The following is a 14280-nucleotide window of genomic DNA, read 5'->3' on the forward strand; positions in this document are numbered from 1 at the left end:
ACGCGTCAGAAATTCCAGAAAGTTATAGCCGCTTACGCTATATATACGAAGCGCTGTACAACTGTTCCTGATTTCGTTTTGGGCGTTAATAGACCTTTGTGCACCTTTGGTGTTTGTTTTGACGTGAACGCTAGCTTGGGAGGCTCAGACCGAGAACTAAGCTGACGGAAATTACCGTTACTACAGTGAGTTTACACCTTAACCGCTGAACTATCTACTTTTGTACTCAGTCCCGAAGATGAATGCGCTTCACTGGATTATAGTTCGGTGAACAGTCATCTTCGAGTCGTTAGGCTATCCAGTTTGATCAAGCTCAATGGGACTCAACAAAAAACCGTGGCGTGTTTGTAGTGTCAGTCTTGCTTCGTCGGACTGCAGCTCTGACGTTGACAATACTTTTATCGAGATTTATTCGGACTCATTCGTCAAGTAGGGAGCACTAACATGATCACCCTCAGATGCGACATGAATGCCAAAATAAGTCGTCTGAGCTTTTTGGAATCACATTTAGGCAGTCGATTCGAAGCTCATGCTTACCGTACATGCAACGGGAAGCCACTTCCCAAGTTACGTGCTGACCATCAACTGTTTCTTTTCAGCATGAATTTTCAACACAAACGCTCGCATCGTAACCTGGCGCCAAACCAACCGTGAACCCAATTAGACCACGTGGCCACCAAACAACAGTGGAGAGCCGAAATTAAAGACTGTCGCTCTTTGTGGAACATACAAGTTGACCCCGAACAAACAGTAGAGCAAACACGCGTGACAACTCGCTTTCCTTCGGGCCTCCTTTCCCCACGAATCAACTAAAAGCATGTCAATTCATCATTTTCGAAGGACAACCACAACTAGACCTCAACTACTCCAAAAAGGCGGGATAGCTCAGTGGTTAGAGTGCGAATTAACTGCCCGGAAGGTCATGGTACAAAGCCGACCTATGCATCTCGACTTCCCCTGTCTGGGCTAGGGTAACTTGGCAGTATCCCAGCCCTCGTGGTTCCTTCGGGGGGGGGGGGCATGGCAGCTAGGCATCGAAAGGGTATTACGGCCGAACGGCTACCTTCGTTATTCTTTTAACTACTCCAAAACAATGCCGGTAGCGATGAACCAGCGTCGTTCAGAGGCGTCCCACATCATCGATACGATAAAATGAACATTGGATATAGTTGAGATCGCTAGACCTGGTTAGTGCTGGCACTTCATATCAGCAGAAAACGCGTACGACGGCGCATAAAAAGCCCTTAAACATCTTCAAGGAACGACTGAGCTCTGGTGGACAACGGAAGCTCAGGAGAAGGCCTTTGCCACCAGAAACTGTGCACCCTACCACTTAATTCGATCCATTGGCATAGGGGGAAGGACTGCCAGTAAAATGCTACGTAATTCATGTGTAAAAACGCCGATTTGAAAAATCAGACATTTCAAAACAGCTTAGTAAGCCTCCTGCAACACAGATCATCAGGAGTGCATGCGGGCAAATGCAACATAAACCCTAATTACCCATCAGGACAGATCAATTAGGCGGAATCCTTAAAAAATGAGAAGGCACGAGGACCAGACGGCTCACATCGAGGTTTACTGGACGAAGGAGGAAAAGCTTTAGTAACCCATTTGACAAAACTTATTGGTGACGCATGGATTGAAGAGAAAAATGTTCACAAAATGGGGGTCATCAACAATCATCCCTGTAGTGAAAGTTACGCTTTACTGCTATTTATTGGTGAGGATTGAAGAGAAAAATGTTCACAAAATGGGGGTCATCAACAATCATCCCTGTAGTGAAAGTTACGCTTTACTGCTATTTTATTTCATTCACTTTCACTTGTCATTTCTGCCTATACTGTGCTTATATGTTGAATAAAGCCTATCCTTAGGCGAAGTCTTCTCATTCTACTCAACGGATCAATAATCGATTAACTAAGTCATCGACTCCCACTACAATTTATTCAACATATTATTTCTCATCCATGGAACGCTTTGCTCAACCAACCAGATTTGACGCGGATCCATACGCTCCTGATGCAACCGACCAATGGACTCACTGGTATCGTACATTCTCCCATTTTTTATCTTGTATTGAGACGCATAATCCGGACAAACTGGAACTTTTGATCAATTATCTTTCTCCTTCTGTCTATAAATCCGTTTCTGAGCGCACCACTTTCAAAGAAGCTGTCGATACTCTTTGTTCAATCTATGCCCCCACCAAAAGCGAAATTTTCGCTCGACACGTTCTTCACACATGCAAACAAGACAATGAGCAAACACTCGATCAGTATGTGCAAAAGTTACGGACGTTAGCTGTTGATTGTAATTATCAAAGTGTGATAGGCGATGTACGTCGTGACGAAGCTATCAGGGACGCATTTATATCGGGCATTCAGTCTACTCAAATCCGCCAGAGGTTGTTGGAGCACCATACGTTGACGCTACGTGAAACCGTAGAAAAATCTAAAGCATTAGAATCGGCATACAAACAGGCATTGTCGTATCAAGTACCCATCTCATCCAACCCTTGCAACGCTGCTCCACAAAGTGGCTTAATTCAAGATACAGCCCAGTCAGAAGATACAATCCTGGTTTCTGCGGTAACTAATAAATGTTTCTTTTGTGGCTATAGCCGACATCCGCGAACAGCCTGTCCCGCCAGAGATGCCATATGCAAGCTGTGTGGTAAAAAGGGTCACTTTCAGTCAGTTTGTCGTTCCAAACAGAAAATCAAGCCACAGACGGCGACTACTCAATCTTTGTTGTCGGCGCTTACTGTTGCGTCTGCTCCCGTATGCCTACAACGAGCGATTAGCCATGTTCATGTTAACGGTGTCCGTCTCCAAGCCCTAGTCGATACTGGTAGTTCTGAGAGTTATATCTCAGCATCAGTCGTCAATAAGTATAGCTGGCGAGTACTTGAATCAAGAAGCAAAATCTCTATGGCTAACACATCTTTTGTGAGTGATACCCTTGGACATTGTCTGGTGCACCTACAGCTAAAAGACTTCGATTACAAAAATGTCAGGCTATCCGTTCTGCCGCATCTATGTGCTGATGTGTTGCTCGGTCACGACTTCCTCAACCTGCACGAGGGATTAGAAATACCATTCGGCGGTTCCCGACCACCTGTTTCCCTTTGCAATTTGACAGCTGCTAAGGTTCCTGAACCGACTTTGTTCCAGAATCTATCACCAATGTGTAAACCTGTCGCGACAAAAACCAGACGTCAGTCTTTTCCTGATCAACTTTTTATTCGCAAGGAAATAAATACCCTGTTGCGTGATGGAGTTATAGAGCCATCAACGTCACCATGGCGCGCTCAAGTCTTGGTCACAACCAACGAGCGTCACAAGAAACGAATGGTGGTTGATTATAGTCAAACAATTAACCGTTATACGTATCTGGACGCGTATCCACTCCCACGCATCGATGAAATGATAGAAAAGATCGCTTGTTATGAATTATACAGCACACTCGACCTACGCAGTGCCTATCATCAAATTCCTATCCGCGCCGACGAACGTAAATATACTGCTTTCGAGGCTGATGGCAATTTGTACCAATTTTGTCGGATACCCTTCGGTGTGACGAACGGCGTTGCTTGTTTCCAACGCACAATTAATGAAATCATTGCCAAAGAGAAACTGGCTGACACTTTTGCATATATAGACAATGTCACTATATGTGGTAAGTCTATGGAAGAACATGATGCTAATTTAGCCAAGTTCAAAGAAGTGGCGCGGCGTTTCGGACTCATTTTCAATGAAGCAAAGAGTACAATCTGTACAAGAACTGTACGGTTGTTAGGTTATGAAGTATCTAAAGGTACTATCAAACCAGACCCCGATAGATTGCAACCACTCCGCAATCTTCCGCTACCCAGTAACCAAAAATCCCAACAGCGAGCGATCGGGTTGTTTTCATACTATTCGCACTGGATATCACATTTTTCTGATAAAATTTATCCACTCGTGCACAACCAAATATTTCCTCTACCTGAATCGGTGAAAACGGCGTTTCACGTACTGAAATCGGAACTGGCTAACGCCCTGGTTGTTTCTATCGACTACACACAACCGTTGGTAGTCGAGACAGATGCGTCTGATGTGGCAATCGCAGCCACCCTAAATCAAAACGGAAGACCAGTGGCCTTTTTCTCCAGAACACTGTCTCCATCTGAGCAACGCCATTCCGCTGTTGAAAAGGAGGCGTATGCAGTAGTTGAATCTATACGAAAATGGCGACATTACCTCATTGGTAATCACTTCAAGTTGATAACGGATCAACGATCTGTTGCCTTTATGTATGATACTAACCATAAAGGTAAAGTTAAAAATGATAAGGTACTACGGTGGCGCATCGAACTTTCTCCCTTCAGTTATGATGTCGTTTATCGTCCGGGCAAAGAGAATCAAGCTGCCGACGCACTATCCCGCCAGTTTTGTAGCTCCGTGTCTAATTCTTCCGAACTGCTGACCATACATACCTCGTTATGCCACCCCGGAGTCCGAAGAATGTTTCACTTTGTCAGATCGAAAAATCTCCCATATTCGTTGAACGAAGTTAGGGCCGTTGGCGCACAGTGCAGGGTATGTGCGCAAATAAAACCTCGGTTTCATCGTCATATACAGGGAAAACTAATAAAGGCTACCCGGCCGTTTGAACGCCTGAACATCGACTTTAAAGGACCTTTACCTTCGGTTACTCGTAACAAATATCTGCTAACGATCATAGATGAGTATTCGCGATTCCCATTTGCTTTCGCTTGTCCGGATATGAAAGCATCGACACTCATCAGTTGTTTATGTCAACTGTTTTCAATATTCGGTATGCCAGCCTATATTCACTCGGACCGAGGCCCTTCATTCATGTCCGTCGAACTCAAAGAATTTCTGCATAGCAGGCATATAGCTACCAGCAGAACCACTCCCTATAACCCCCAGGGCAACGGACAAGTGGAACGGCTAAACGGAACGCTTTGGAAAGCTATCACACTCGGTCTAACATCTCGTAATCTCGACGTTGGACATTGGGAACATATGCTCATCGATGCTCTGCATGCCATTCGGTCGTTACTCTGTACGGCTACTAATTCAACGCCACATGAGAGAATGTTTGTTCACGAGCGTCGATCATCGTACGGACCATCTCTGCCTAGCTGGCTAACATCACCAGGTCCTGTCCTTGTGAAGTCGTTTGACCGCACATCAAAATATGACCCAATTGTGGAAGAAGCGACGTTACTAGAATGCAATCCTGAGTATGCCCATATTCGGCTCAAGGACGGTAGGGACCAAACAGTTTCCATCCTTCAACTCGCACCCGCAGGTGGCGATAGGGGATCAGAAAATGTTCAGCTCGAATCTCAATGTTATCGGATGATAACAACAGTGAAGAAATGCCGGGATATTACCAGAGATTCGAAACAGACCGAAAACGAGCAGAAAAATGCAGAAAATGCTCAGAATCTTCTGATGCAACAGCAACGCACTCGTCCCTACAATTTACGTAGCCGCGAAGTCTAGATCAGGTGTTACAAACTTTCTTGCGTCCACGACGAAACGTTATTTCAGTGTTCCATTCAGACCCTCAAAATACTAAAAATTACTTTAACCATTTTCAATTGTTCATCCGCACTACGTTCATTTACTGTCACCAACAACACATTTCTGCTAGGTTCAACTGACATTTTGCCTGCCGGAGTGAATGTAGTGAAAGTTACGCTTTACTGCTATTTCCATTAATTCACTTTCACTTGTCATTCCAGCCTATACTGTGCTTATATGTTGAATAAAGCCTATCCTTAAGCGAAGTCTTCTCATTCTACTCAACGGATCAATAATCGATTCCTACCTTCAAAACGGACAAGCAAGCAGGTGGAAACCATTGTAGCATTAGTCTGGTAGCGGTAGAAATGGTATCTAGTCTCATCCATCGAAGGTTGGCTGACCACAGAGAAAGGCAGATCCGTGAAAACCAAGCTGGATTCCAACCTAAGGGAGGATGCACTGCTAACATGCTCTGAAGGGACGTGTGTATCAAGCTACAGTACGGGCTGTCTTGTTGTATTGCTGTGAGACTTGGCCTATTCGAGCAGCGAAACTGAGACGTTTTCAGGTGTTCGACACTCATTGTCTCAGAACCATAGCTCGTGTGGGTTGGTGTCGGCGAATCCGTAATGAGGCAGTTAGAAAGCACGTTTTCGGTTGTGTAACGGGTACTTCCACAGGATAATGTGTCCAGGACCAGAAGCTGCGTTGGTTGGGACATGTGTTACGTATGCCGAACCATCGTTTGCCGAAGAGAGTGCTGTTTTCCATGCCCAATTCAAAGTGGCGTAAACAGAGAGGTGGCCAACCCTTGACTTGGCAGAGGACTATGAAGGAGATCACGAAACGCTTGGGTGCTGTCGGTGCCACTCGCCTTCCAGGATGGGGACCGCGTGATCCTCACTGTGCCTGGTCGGAGACACTACAAGATATGGCTGCCAACCGATGTCAGTGGCGTTCTTGTTGTCAGTTTCTATCCAGATTGCCTGAGTGAATGTCTGGAGGTGTAGGCACCTCGGAATGATTGTGTTAAGCTAGCACCAAGTCCCTTCCCCGTCCACCTTTATTCTTTTCTTTACAATAAGGCTCTCAAATAAGTTATCGTTGTACGGCAGTGAAGCATCGGTGTTGAACACTGATGTCATGCTGTCGAGGATGATGACGGTGATGATGATGAACATGCTCATCCTCCGATAAATTCTGAGACAGGGATGCTGCTTCCAGCAACCACAAATGGAGGTCTTTCTTAACCTGTCTATATAATAGTCCAGCTGTAACACACTTCCTTAACCTGTGGCTGCCTTTGGTTCAGTTGTTCGTTAGGCATTCTGACATTTCCCACAAATTCTCGGCTGCACTAATTCGCTGTGTGCCAACTCCTATGAACGCACAAAGGTCTCTGGTACGCTCTCCACCGAGTAGTGCCAGACAACGCTCATAAATATTATAACAATCGTTCAGCTGTAATACCCTTTCCGTGCATGATTATCATGTAGACGACATAGCTCCTCTTGGATCTGATATCGTCGCAACGCAAAACTTGTCAGATAAATTAAATAATTACAGTTCACGGTTTGGTTTGCGCTTCACACTTGCAAAGTGTAGAGTGCTGCGGCAATACTGACCAAACCCAGACCCCAGGCTCGCGGATGAGCCAACTGAGGACGTAGACAAATGTCTACTTGGTTAACCGCATCAGTCCTCATAATCCACCTCAAGATTAACAGTTCACGGTTTTGCGCTTCACACTTGCAAAGTGTAGAGTGCTGCGGCAATACTGACCAAACCCAGACCCCAGGCTCGCGGATGAGCCAACTGAGGACGTAGACAAATGTCTACTTGGTTAACCGCATCAGTCCTCATAATCCACCTCAAGATTACACTCCATAGGTTGCGCTGGTCTGATCGCGTGCTCTGTATGCCAATCAACCGAGTCTTCCTCAGACAGCCTTTTTCACGTAATGGTATTCATGCAACGGTATTGAAGCGAAGTACCATTAAGTGCAAACAGAGCCACGCTAGTAGTTGCTATTCACCTGGGTAAGGACACCCAGAGGGGACGTGGCTGGTACCAGAGATCGATAGACATGACTCAGCGATCAGTTGCATGTGTGCGACGAAACATCGGAAGAAAATAGAAGAGACGAATTCCAGCGGTAGCGAACTGATCTGCTTTCAGTTGCGCCGCTTGTTTATCGGCCTGGTAGGTAAGAAGGAGCTGGTGGCTGACACTCCTGTGCTATTTATGCTGAACGGTCACGGGGGCGAGATGGCCGAAGTGGTTAGAGCGCGGATTACTAACCTGAAGGTCCGCGGTTCGAATCCAACCTCCGCCACTCGACTTCCCCTGTCTAGGCTTGGGCAACCTGGCAGTATCCCAGCCCTCGTGCTTCCTTCGGGTGGCATGGCAGCTAGGCACCGGAAGGGTGCTACAGCTGAACGCTTACATACAAGCTCCAAGGACAACATGACTGGAATGAACGACTAGAATCCGAAAATTGGTGAGACGTATCACTACACTGCATCACTTTCTCACACAACGATGTAAGGCACATTTAATCTTATCGCAAAGCATGCTGTGAGCAGAAATAAGGGTTTCACAGCCCTTTTTAGGTGACAACTACCTGAATCCACCCAATCGTTTGAAAGGTTAAGTATTGATTCCACAAATTCACTTCTGCTGAATACCCGTAATCCTTCCATCCAGACCAAAACTGTCACCTTGACATGATAGTTTGGCTTGAAAAATGCAATCATGCCGCAGGTCACACTGGCTTGGGAGCCATTCCGTAAGGTGTAACGGTACGAGGAAGAGGTTGAGTTGAGTTGAGCCCAGTTTTCCGGCACACAAATCGTACAGAGAAATGCAATGGTTCCAGCGGCGACGCCGAGGAAAAAGATATTAAGGGAATGAGGGCTATGTGTTGCAAGCGATGCCCCAATCAGTTCGCTGAGGTCGAATGGTTCTGCTTGTTTGGTATGACATGGATGGAGAGCTGCGCAGTTAAGCGACAGCTTCGATGCTAGACCTCTCCTCGCTGTGTGACAGCCATATATATTAGGGGCACCAACCACCAGTTTGTCCTGTCTCGAAGTCCTCATCCTGGATGACGGCACTTATCAACGCAACTGATTGACTGGTACGGTCTTTCATGTTTCGTTGCCAATCCACTGACCGAGGAAATTTGGGTCGTCCCCATCTCACACAAGGAGGGCGAAGAGGGCACTATGGGGCAAACGGCCATACAGATTCGAGGTGCTAAATCTAATCGATGCCGACCTGTTGAGCAAGCACACTTAAGGTGGACCACTGATGACCCACCGAAAGCAGCTAATCTTTATAGGGGGTGTGAAAGACTCTGTTACACCATTAGAGGTCAGTTAGAGTCGCTTTAAGCCCCAGAGGAACGACGTTAATGAGTTTCAGGGGTCGACGCTGCGGTCTCGTATCAAGGAATTCGACTTCCTCTCGGGTTATTTGATGATCCTTGCATCTCCTATTCCCGTTTCAATTCCTCGATGCTCCCGGCGACTGTTTACAGCCGATGCCGGTGAAGAACATATCAGGATGTGGTCCATTTGAAGGCTCGCGCATGAATAAGTACTGCTTGGAGTGACAAATCGAGAGAGCCCGGTGGCTGAGGCGAGAAGGGAAGGTTCGTGATTCGATTCCGAATCTGTATTTTCGATTGCTTCAACCTAGGTTCGGGCAACCCAGCTAAATTTGAGCCATCGTATTTTCATCAGGTCATATGGAAACTATGTACCAAGGTGTCAACATTAAAGACCCAAAACAGTGATGTTTACTGTCATACAAACATTGTTTATTTGAAACCTCACTGTGAAGAAAAGATTGGCTGTGGAGGAGACTCAATTCTAGCCAACCACAATAATTCCGAGGTGCCTAAACCTCAAGACACTCGTCCCGAAAATCCCAATAGAAACTGAAAACAGGAATACCACTGGTATCAACTGGCAGCGTCACCAACCAAGCACCGTGGGGATCACGCGGCCCAAATCATGGAAGCCGAGTCGCACAAACAACACCCAGGACTTTCCGTTATCTCTTTCAAACCTCTCCACCACACCGGAAGTTGGCCACATTTATGCTTCCGCCACTCTGAACTGGATATGGAAAACAGTGCTCCCGTCCGGAAGCGACTGTTTGGCATGCGGAGTACCTAGCCAAACCACCATGACCGCTGACGCTGGACACGTTCTTCGATTAAATCCCCCGCTGCGTGACCGGAAATTCCTATTCTAGTCGCCTCGTCTCGGATTCCCCGGCACCAACCGACACGAGTTCCGATTTTGAAGTAACGGTTGTCGAGTTTTTGAAGGCGTCAAGGTTCCGCTTCTCGCATGCGCCACGTCTCACAACCACACAGCATAACAGCCCGAACTGCGGACTGATTCCCATTCCTTGAAATTTAAGGATATATCTCTTTGACACCACGGTGCTCCAAATTAATAAACAAAAGTCGAGTCATAGAGATTATTGGATTGACATCATCTATCACACTACAAGCAGAACCTAAACAACTTCCAAGATACGCTCCTCAACTACGAACACCTCCCTGGATCGTAAGTGGCGTGTTCAGTGAATGATGCCCAGAGGAATGACTTCAAACTTTGTGGGCGAAAAGCGCCTGCCAAAGGAAGGAATGAAAACTGCGTCTCCTCCACGTTATAGTCTGCATATTCCGCATCGACAAGGTTTTCATCAGCGGCAATTTAAAACCAGGGTTTCTAGACCTTTTAGTATTCGTCCCGTTACCTTATCGATCACGAAACGGGGAGGAATGGATAGTCTTGTAGGACACCGGTTTGTGCACGGAAACGTTTGGAGAGCTTTCCTTAAACTCACACACGCCCGCAAGCCTGTTCACAGAAGCCCGGGGCATTCCTTGGTGGGAAGGCGTGTGGAGAACATAGGAGCCGGTCGAGTTAAATATACCTTGTTTAGGTATGGCAGAGATTTGCCTATAGCAAACACTACCAGCCCGGAATCCCGTTCACTGCTTTTGAGTCAACGCTTCGAGGGCCGCACGAGGCGACAAAGGACAAATGAAGCCGGGAAACGCGTTAGGACGAGTCAAGCTGATCCCTTTGTGATTACTGCGGGTAATACGGGCCGTTTTGTAAATTGGCACAACGGTGAGTGTTCCCCGGTTGTCCGAGACAATGTACCTTCCTCGGGAGGTAAATGAATGAGAAAAGACGTAAAACTTCATCCCAATCACTGAAGCGTGCAGGTAGGGTGACATCCCAACCAAGAGCTCGGTAGCATTTGAAAACAGTCATGAACCTCCCAGGTCATAGGACGTTCCAGGTTCACTTCGACGGCACAAGTGGGTGGTAGGTAGCCACGAGCATTGTAGTTCAAATGGCTCGGCACAACAGTCGAGAGGTCCTTCTTTATCACCGAGTCATGCCACTGATCCCTGATGGTTCGCCCACCCGAAGCTTCCGGAGCCGGCAGCACAGATCAACTCAAATAATCTTTGAGTACTCCTTAGACTTCCATATCTACCAGGCATAGCACTCAACGGGGACATCAAGTTCACCTTGACGTTTGATAATTAACGTGCAAAAGTATGTCCGGGACCGGGTGGAATATTCCTCCGAAATTCGAGCGGCGCCACCGCAGCCTCATATTCAGGGCTGAACGGATTGGAGTGCCACAAGAACCTCCGGTACTGTGCAGATGAGGTTATCTCGTTCCAGTACGAGCAGTACGGAGTCCAGAAGAGTGATGAATTAGTTTAGTTTCGGGATCTGCCAACCACGAAAAACGGTCGGATAATGACGTCACCTATACACTATTCCATCAATCTGCGGAATGTCTCAAAAGCACATCAATCGCGAAACTCAACACGTTACGGTGACTCTGGGGGATGACCCGCACCATTTCAGAGATGCAAGCGCGCAATTTGCGGGGCATTTTCAACGAAACAATTGAAGTATTCCACGTTGGCTGTTAGTTTCAGAGGCCAAAGTACAACTATCCATGGTTTGTTCGCATATTGGGTCGGCAGTGTTTTTCTGGGGTACAGCTTCCTACGTCTGGTTCCTGGTTGCTGCAGGCCTCAGGCGTTGGTGTACCACGGAGAGTAATGGCAGTGGGTATCCGTGTTGCATTTCTTCGAAACCAGTAAGGAATTCACGACCCTGTCACATGAGCATCGACGCCACCTGGAAGTAATGGCACACTTCAGGGCCATCCAGAAGGCCCGAGCATAACTTCAGCATACGCTCCGACACTGACCGACGTATCACCAGATGTATAAATCTAACCAACTCACTAGTTGCTTTCCCTGCTTATTTTTACTATGTTACTGTCTTCTATTGGAGCTATCACTCGAAAGAAGCTCAATAAGTCCAGAACAAAAGTTATTTGGATCACAAATACTTGGTTAGTTTAGGTTTCCCCGCTTAGATTATCTTTGGACAGTACATATGGACCCTATTTCCTGAGAAGGATCGCCAGGTAATTTAGCAGGGATAATATGGTTTCTAGACGAACTCGATGTTATCAAGCCCATTGAGACCTGAATAATTCCGGTCCAGGAGCCGTAAGCTGGTAGTGAGTAAACAGGCGACATTGAATATCACCATAACCACAGCTTTTTGATTTTTCATTTTTGTGACCTATGAGGAGTTCGTGAAAGGCTTCGTAGGATTTCAACAACAAATAGAACCTTGATTTGGTTCCTATGCACTGCGACAGCGCTTTCAAGTGTTTGTTCCAGTCGTACTCTCTTTGCCCAAAGTGCAACGTTTTTAAAAATATAATCCCCAACGACTTACACGTTCTATATACATGAATGTGAAAGCGCCATTCAGCGACTATGTATAACCATACAGTCGAAAATGAGGTATTTATAATGTAGGTCCAATTTGTATGGGACGAACGATAAATTGTTTACGAAGGTTCGGTAATAGCATCAACCAGAGACATTCAATCACACAATCGCAGACAACGGTAATCAGGACTAAGCAGCAAGCTTTCTAAGGTTACCAGCGACTGATCGCATCATGTAATGTGCTAAAAGATGTCAGTCGATTGCAGAGCAGAGCAATCCGGTAAGTGCAATTTGCCAAACGCGAAATTCTTGTGACGATATCGACTTACTGCAGGCTGATGAGGAAGGTGAACAAGCCAAGCCGGAATGCTCCATGAAATCATTTGAGGGCGAAGTCACAATCGACAAATATATCCAGATTCGTTGTCCTAGACTCAAGAAGTTCGGTCGGAATTCAGCACAACACTAAGCAGCTCACGAGGTCCACCGAACTCCTAAGTGGCAGAATTATTGGCAAACACAGCCCGACCGACGAGAGCGGAGAAGTGGCCATTAGGAACCGAAAGCGGTCGAAATGGGCCTGTAACCTTCAAAAATTAATGCGTTCAAACAATGACGTCAGTCACCAGCAAAACACAGGGCGATTGATTAGGTACCCTTTTAGGTTGAGTTGCACACCACCAGTATTTCACTATAAAATGACGGGATTATGATTTTCAAGTGTAGCATTTTGGTTTCGAGGGGTGCTTTCGACATTGGTTTCGATATTCTGTCGTGCAAATTTGTGAATCACGGATACACGGATTGATACACAGGATCGAGGCTATTAACCACGATTCCCGGGTCACTTTTGTTCTTGCCAAGCTTTGTTCAAACAGGGCATAAGTAAGAATTAGGTCCCCTCCGAGGCGACGGCACAACCAGGGGAAAGAGACCGATCATCGCGAGACTTGTTTCATAGTCCACGGATTTGAGTCCAGCAACCATTCTCGTAGCGCCTCGCAAGACACGCTCAATGAGGGTGACGACTTTCGTGAGTCCTGAGTAGACAACTTGGTTGGCGCATTCCAGGAGCTGTCTGACGTGGGCCCCATAGAGTATTTGGAAGTCGATGCGAATAATACGGGAGAAGGTGCGTTGGATCATCCGTAAAATGGCGAAGGCCTTTTGGGCTGATTTTTCATGGTGCAGTGAGAAGGACAAGTTTGCAAAACTCGAGGTTCTGGAGCAGCTGGGCGTGTGGGACCCTATCAAATGCTTTTGATTTCAAAAAATATCGTATCCGATATGAGTCCTTCGTCCGTGGTTTGCATTGGAACTCAGGATTTCAAGTCGTCCGCAAAAAGTAGACATGGACTTGCAAGAACATCTGGGGGGCCGTTGACGTAGATCAGAAACAAAAATGGTCCCAGGACGGAGCCTTGAGGAACTCCAATGGAGACCGGCGCTGGAGAAGAGTAGGTCGAGCCTGTTGTCACTCTGAATGATCTGTCTGATAGGAACGCCTTGATCCAGCGAAAGATTTTTCCTTGAATCCTGCAAAACTCGAGGTTCTGGAGCAGCTGGGCGTGTGGGACCCTATCAAATGCTTTTGATTTCAAAAAATATCGTATCCGATATGAGTCCTTCGTCCGTGGTTTGGGTTAAGCTGTCCATAAACACGAGCATGTTTGTCACGCAAGAGCGGTGTGGGAGAAATCCGTGTTGAGCTGGAGATGTCAGGTTGCTGGAAGTGAGGTGGTCTAGTATAGCTCGCTTCAGAACACTTTCCATCACCTTGCAGGGCACGCTTGTGTGGTTTATGCGCCTGTAGCTGCCAGGCGACGGTCGGTCACCAGTTTCGTAGATTGGCGTGACAATCGCTTCCTTCCAAGCAGACGAAAGGCGGCCTTCGCCAAGCGACTGACGAAACACCAAGTGTAAATGGTTTG

General features: G+C 46.7%; 1 protein-coding gene across 1 annotated transcript in view; it reads right to left on the minus strand.

Moving 5' to 3' along the window:
* The window catches only part of T265_15089 (hypothetical protein), a gene marked incomplete at both ends in the record, with an annotated part of 52052 nt that overhangs the window by 32741 nt on the left and 5031 nt on the right, over positions 1–14280 (minus strand). Inside the window, one exon of the mRNA XM_009176538.1 lies at positions 12679–12814. Within this exon, the coding sequence (XP_009174802.1) occupies positions 12679–12814 (136 nt within the window). The remainder of the gene's footprint in view (positions 1–12678; positions 12815–14280) is intronic.

This window comes from Opisthorchis viverrini, assembly GCF_000715545.1.
Source record: "Opisthorchis viverrini unplaced genomic scaffold opera_v5_346, whole genome shotgun sequence".
Taxonomy (NCBI): Eukaryota; Metazoa; Platyhelminthes; class Trematoda; order Opisthorchiida; family Opisthorchiidae; genus Opisthorchis; species Opisthorchis viverrini.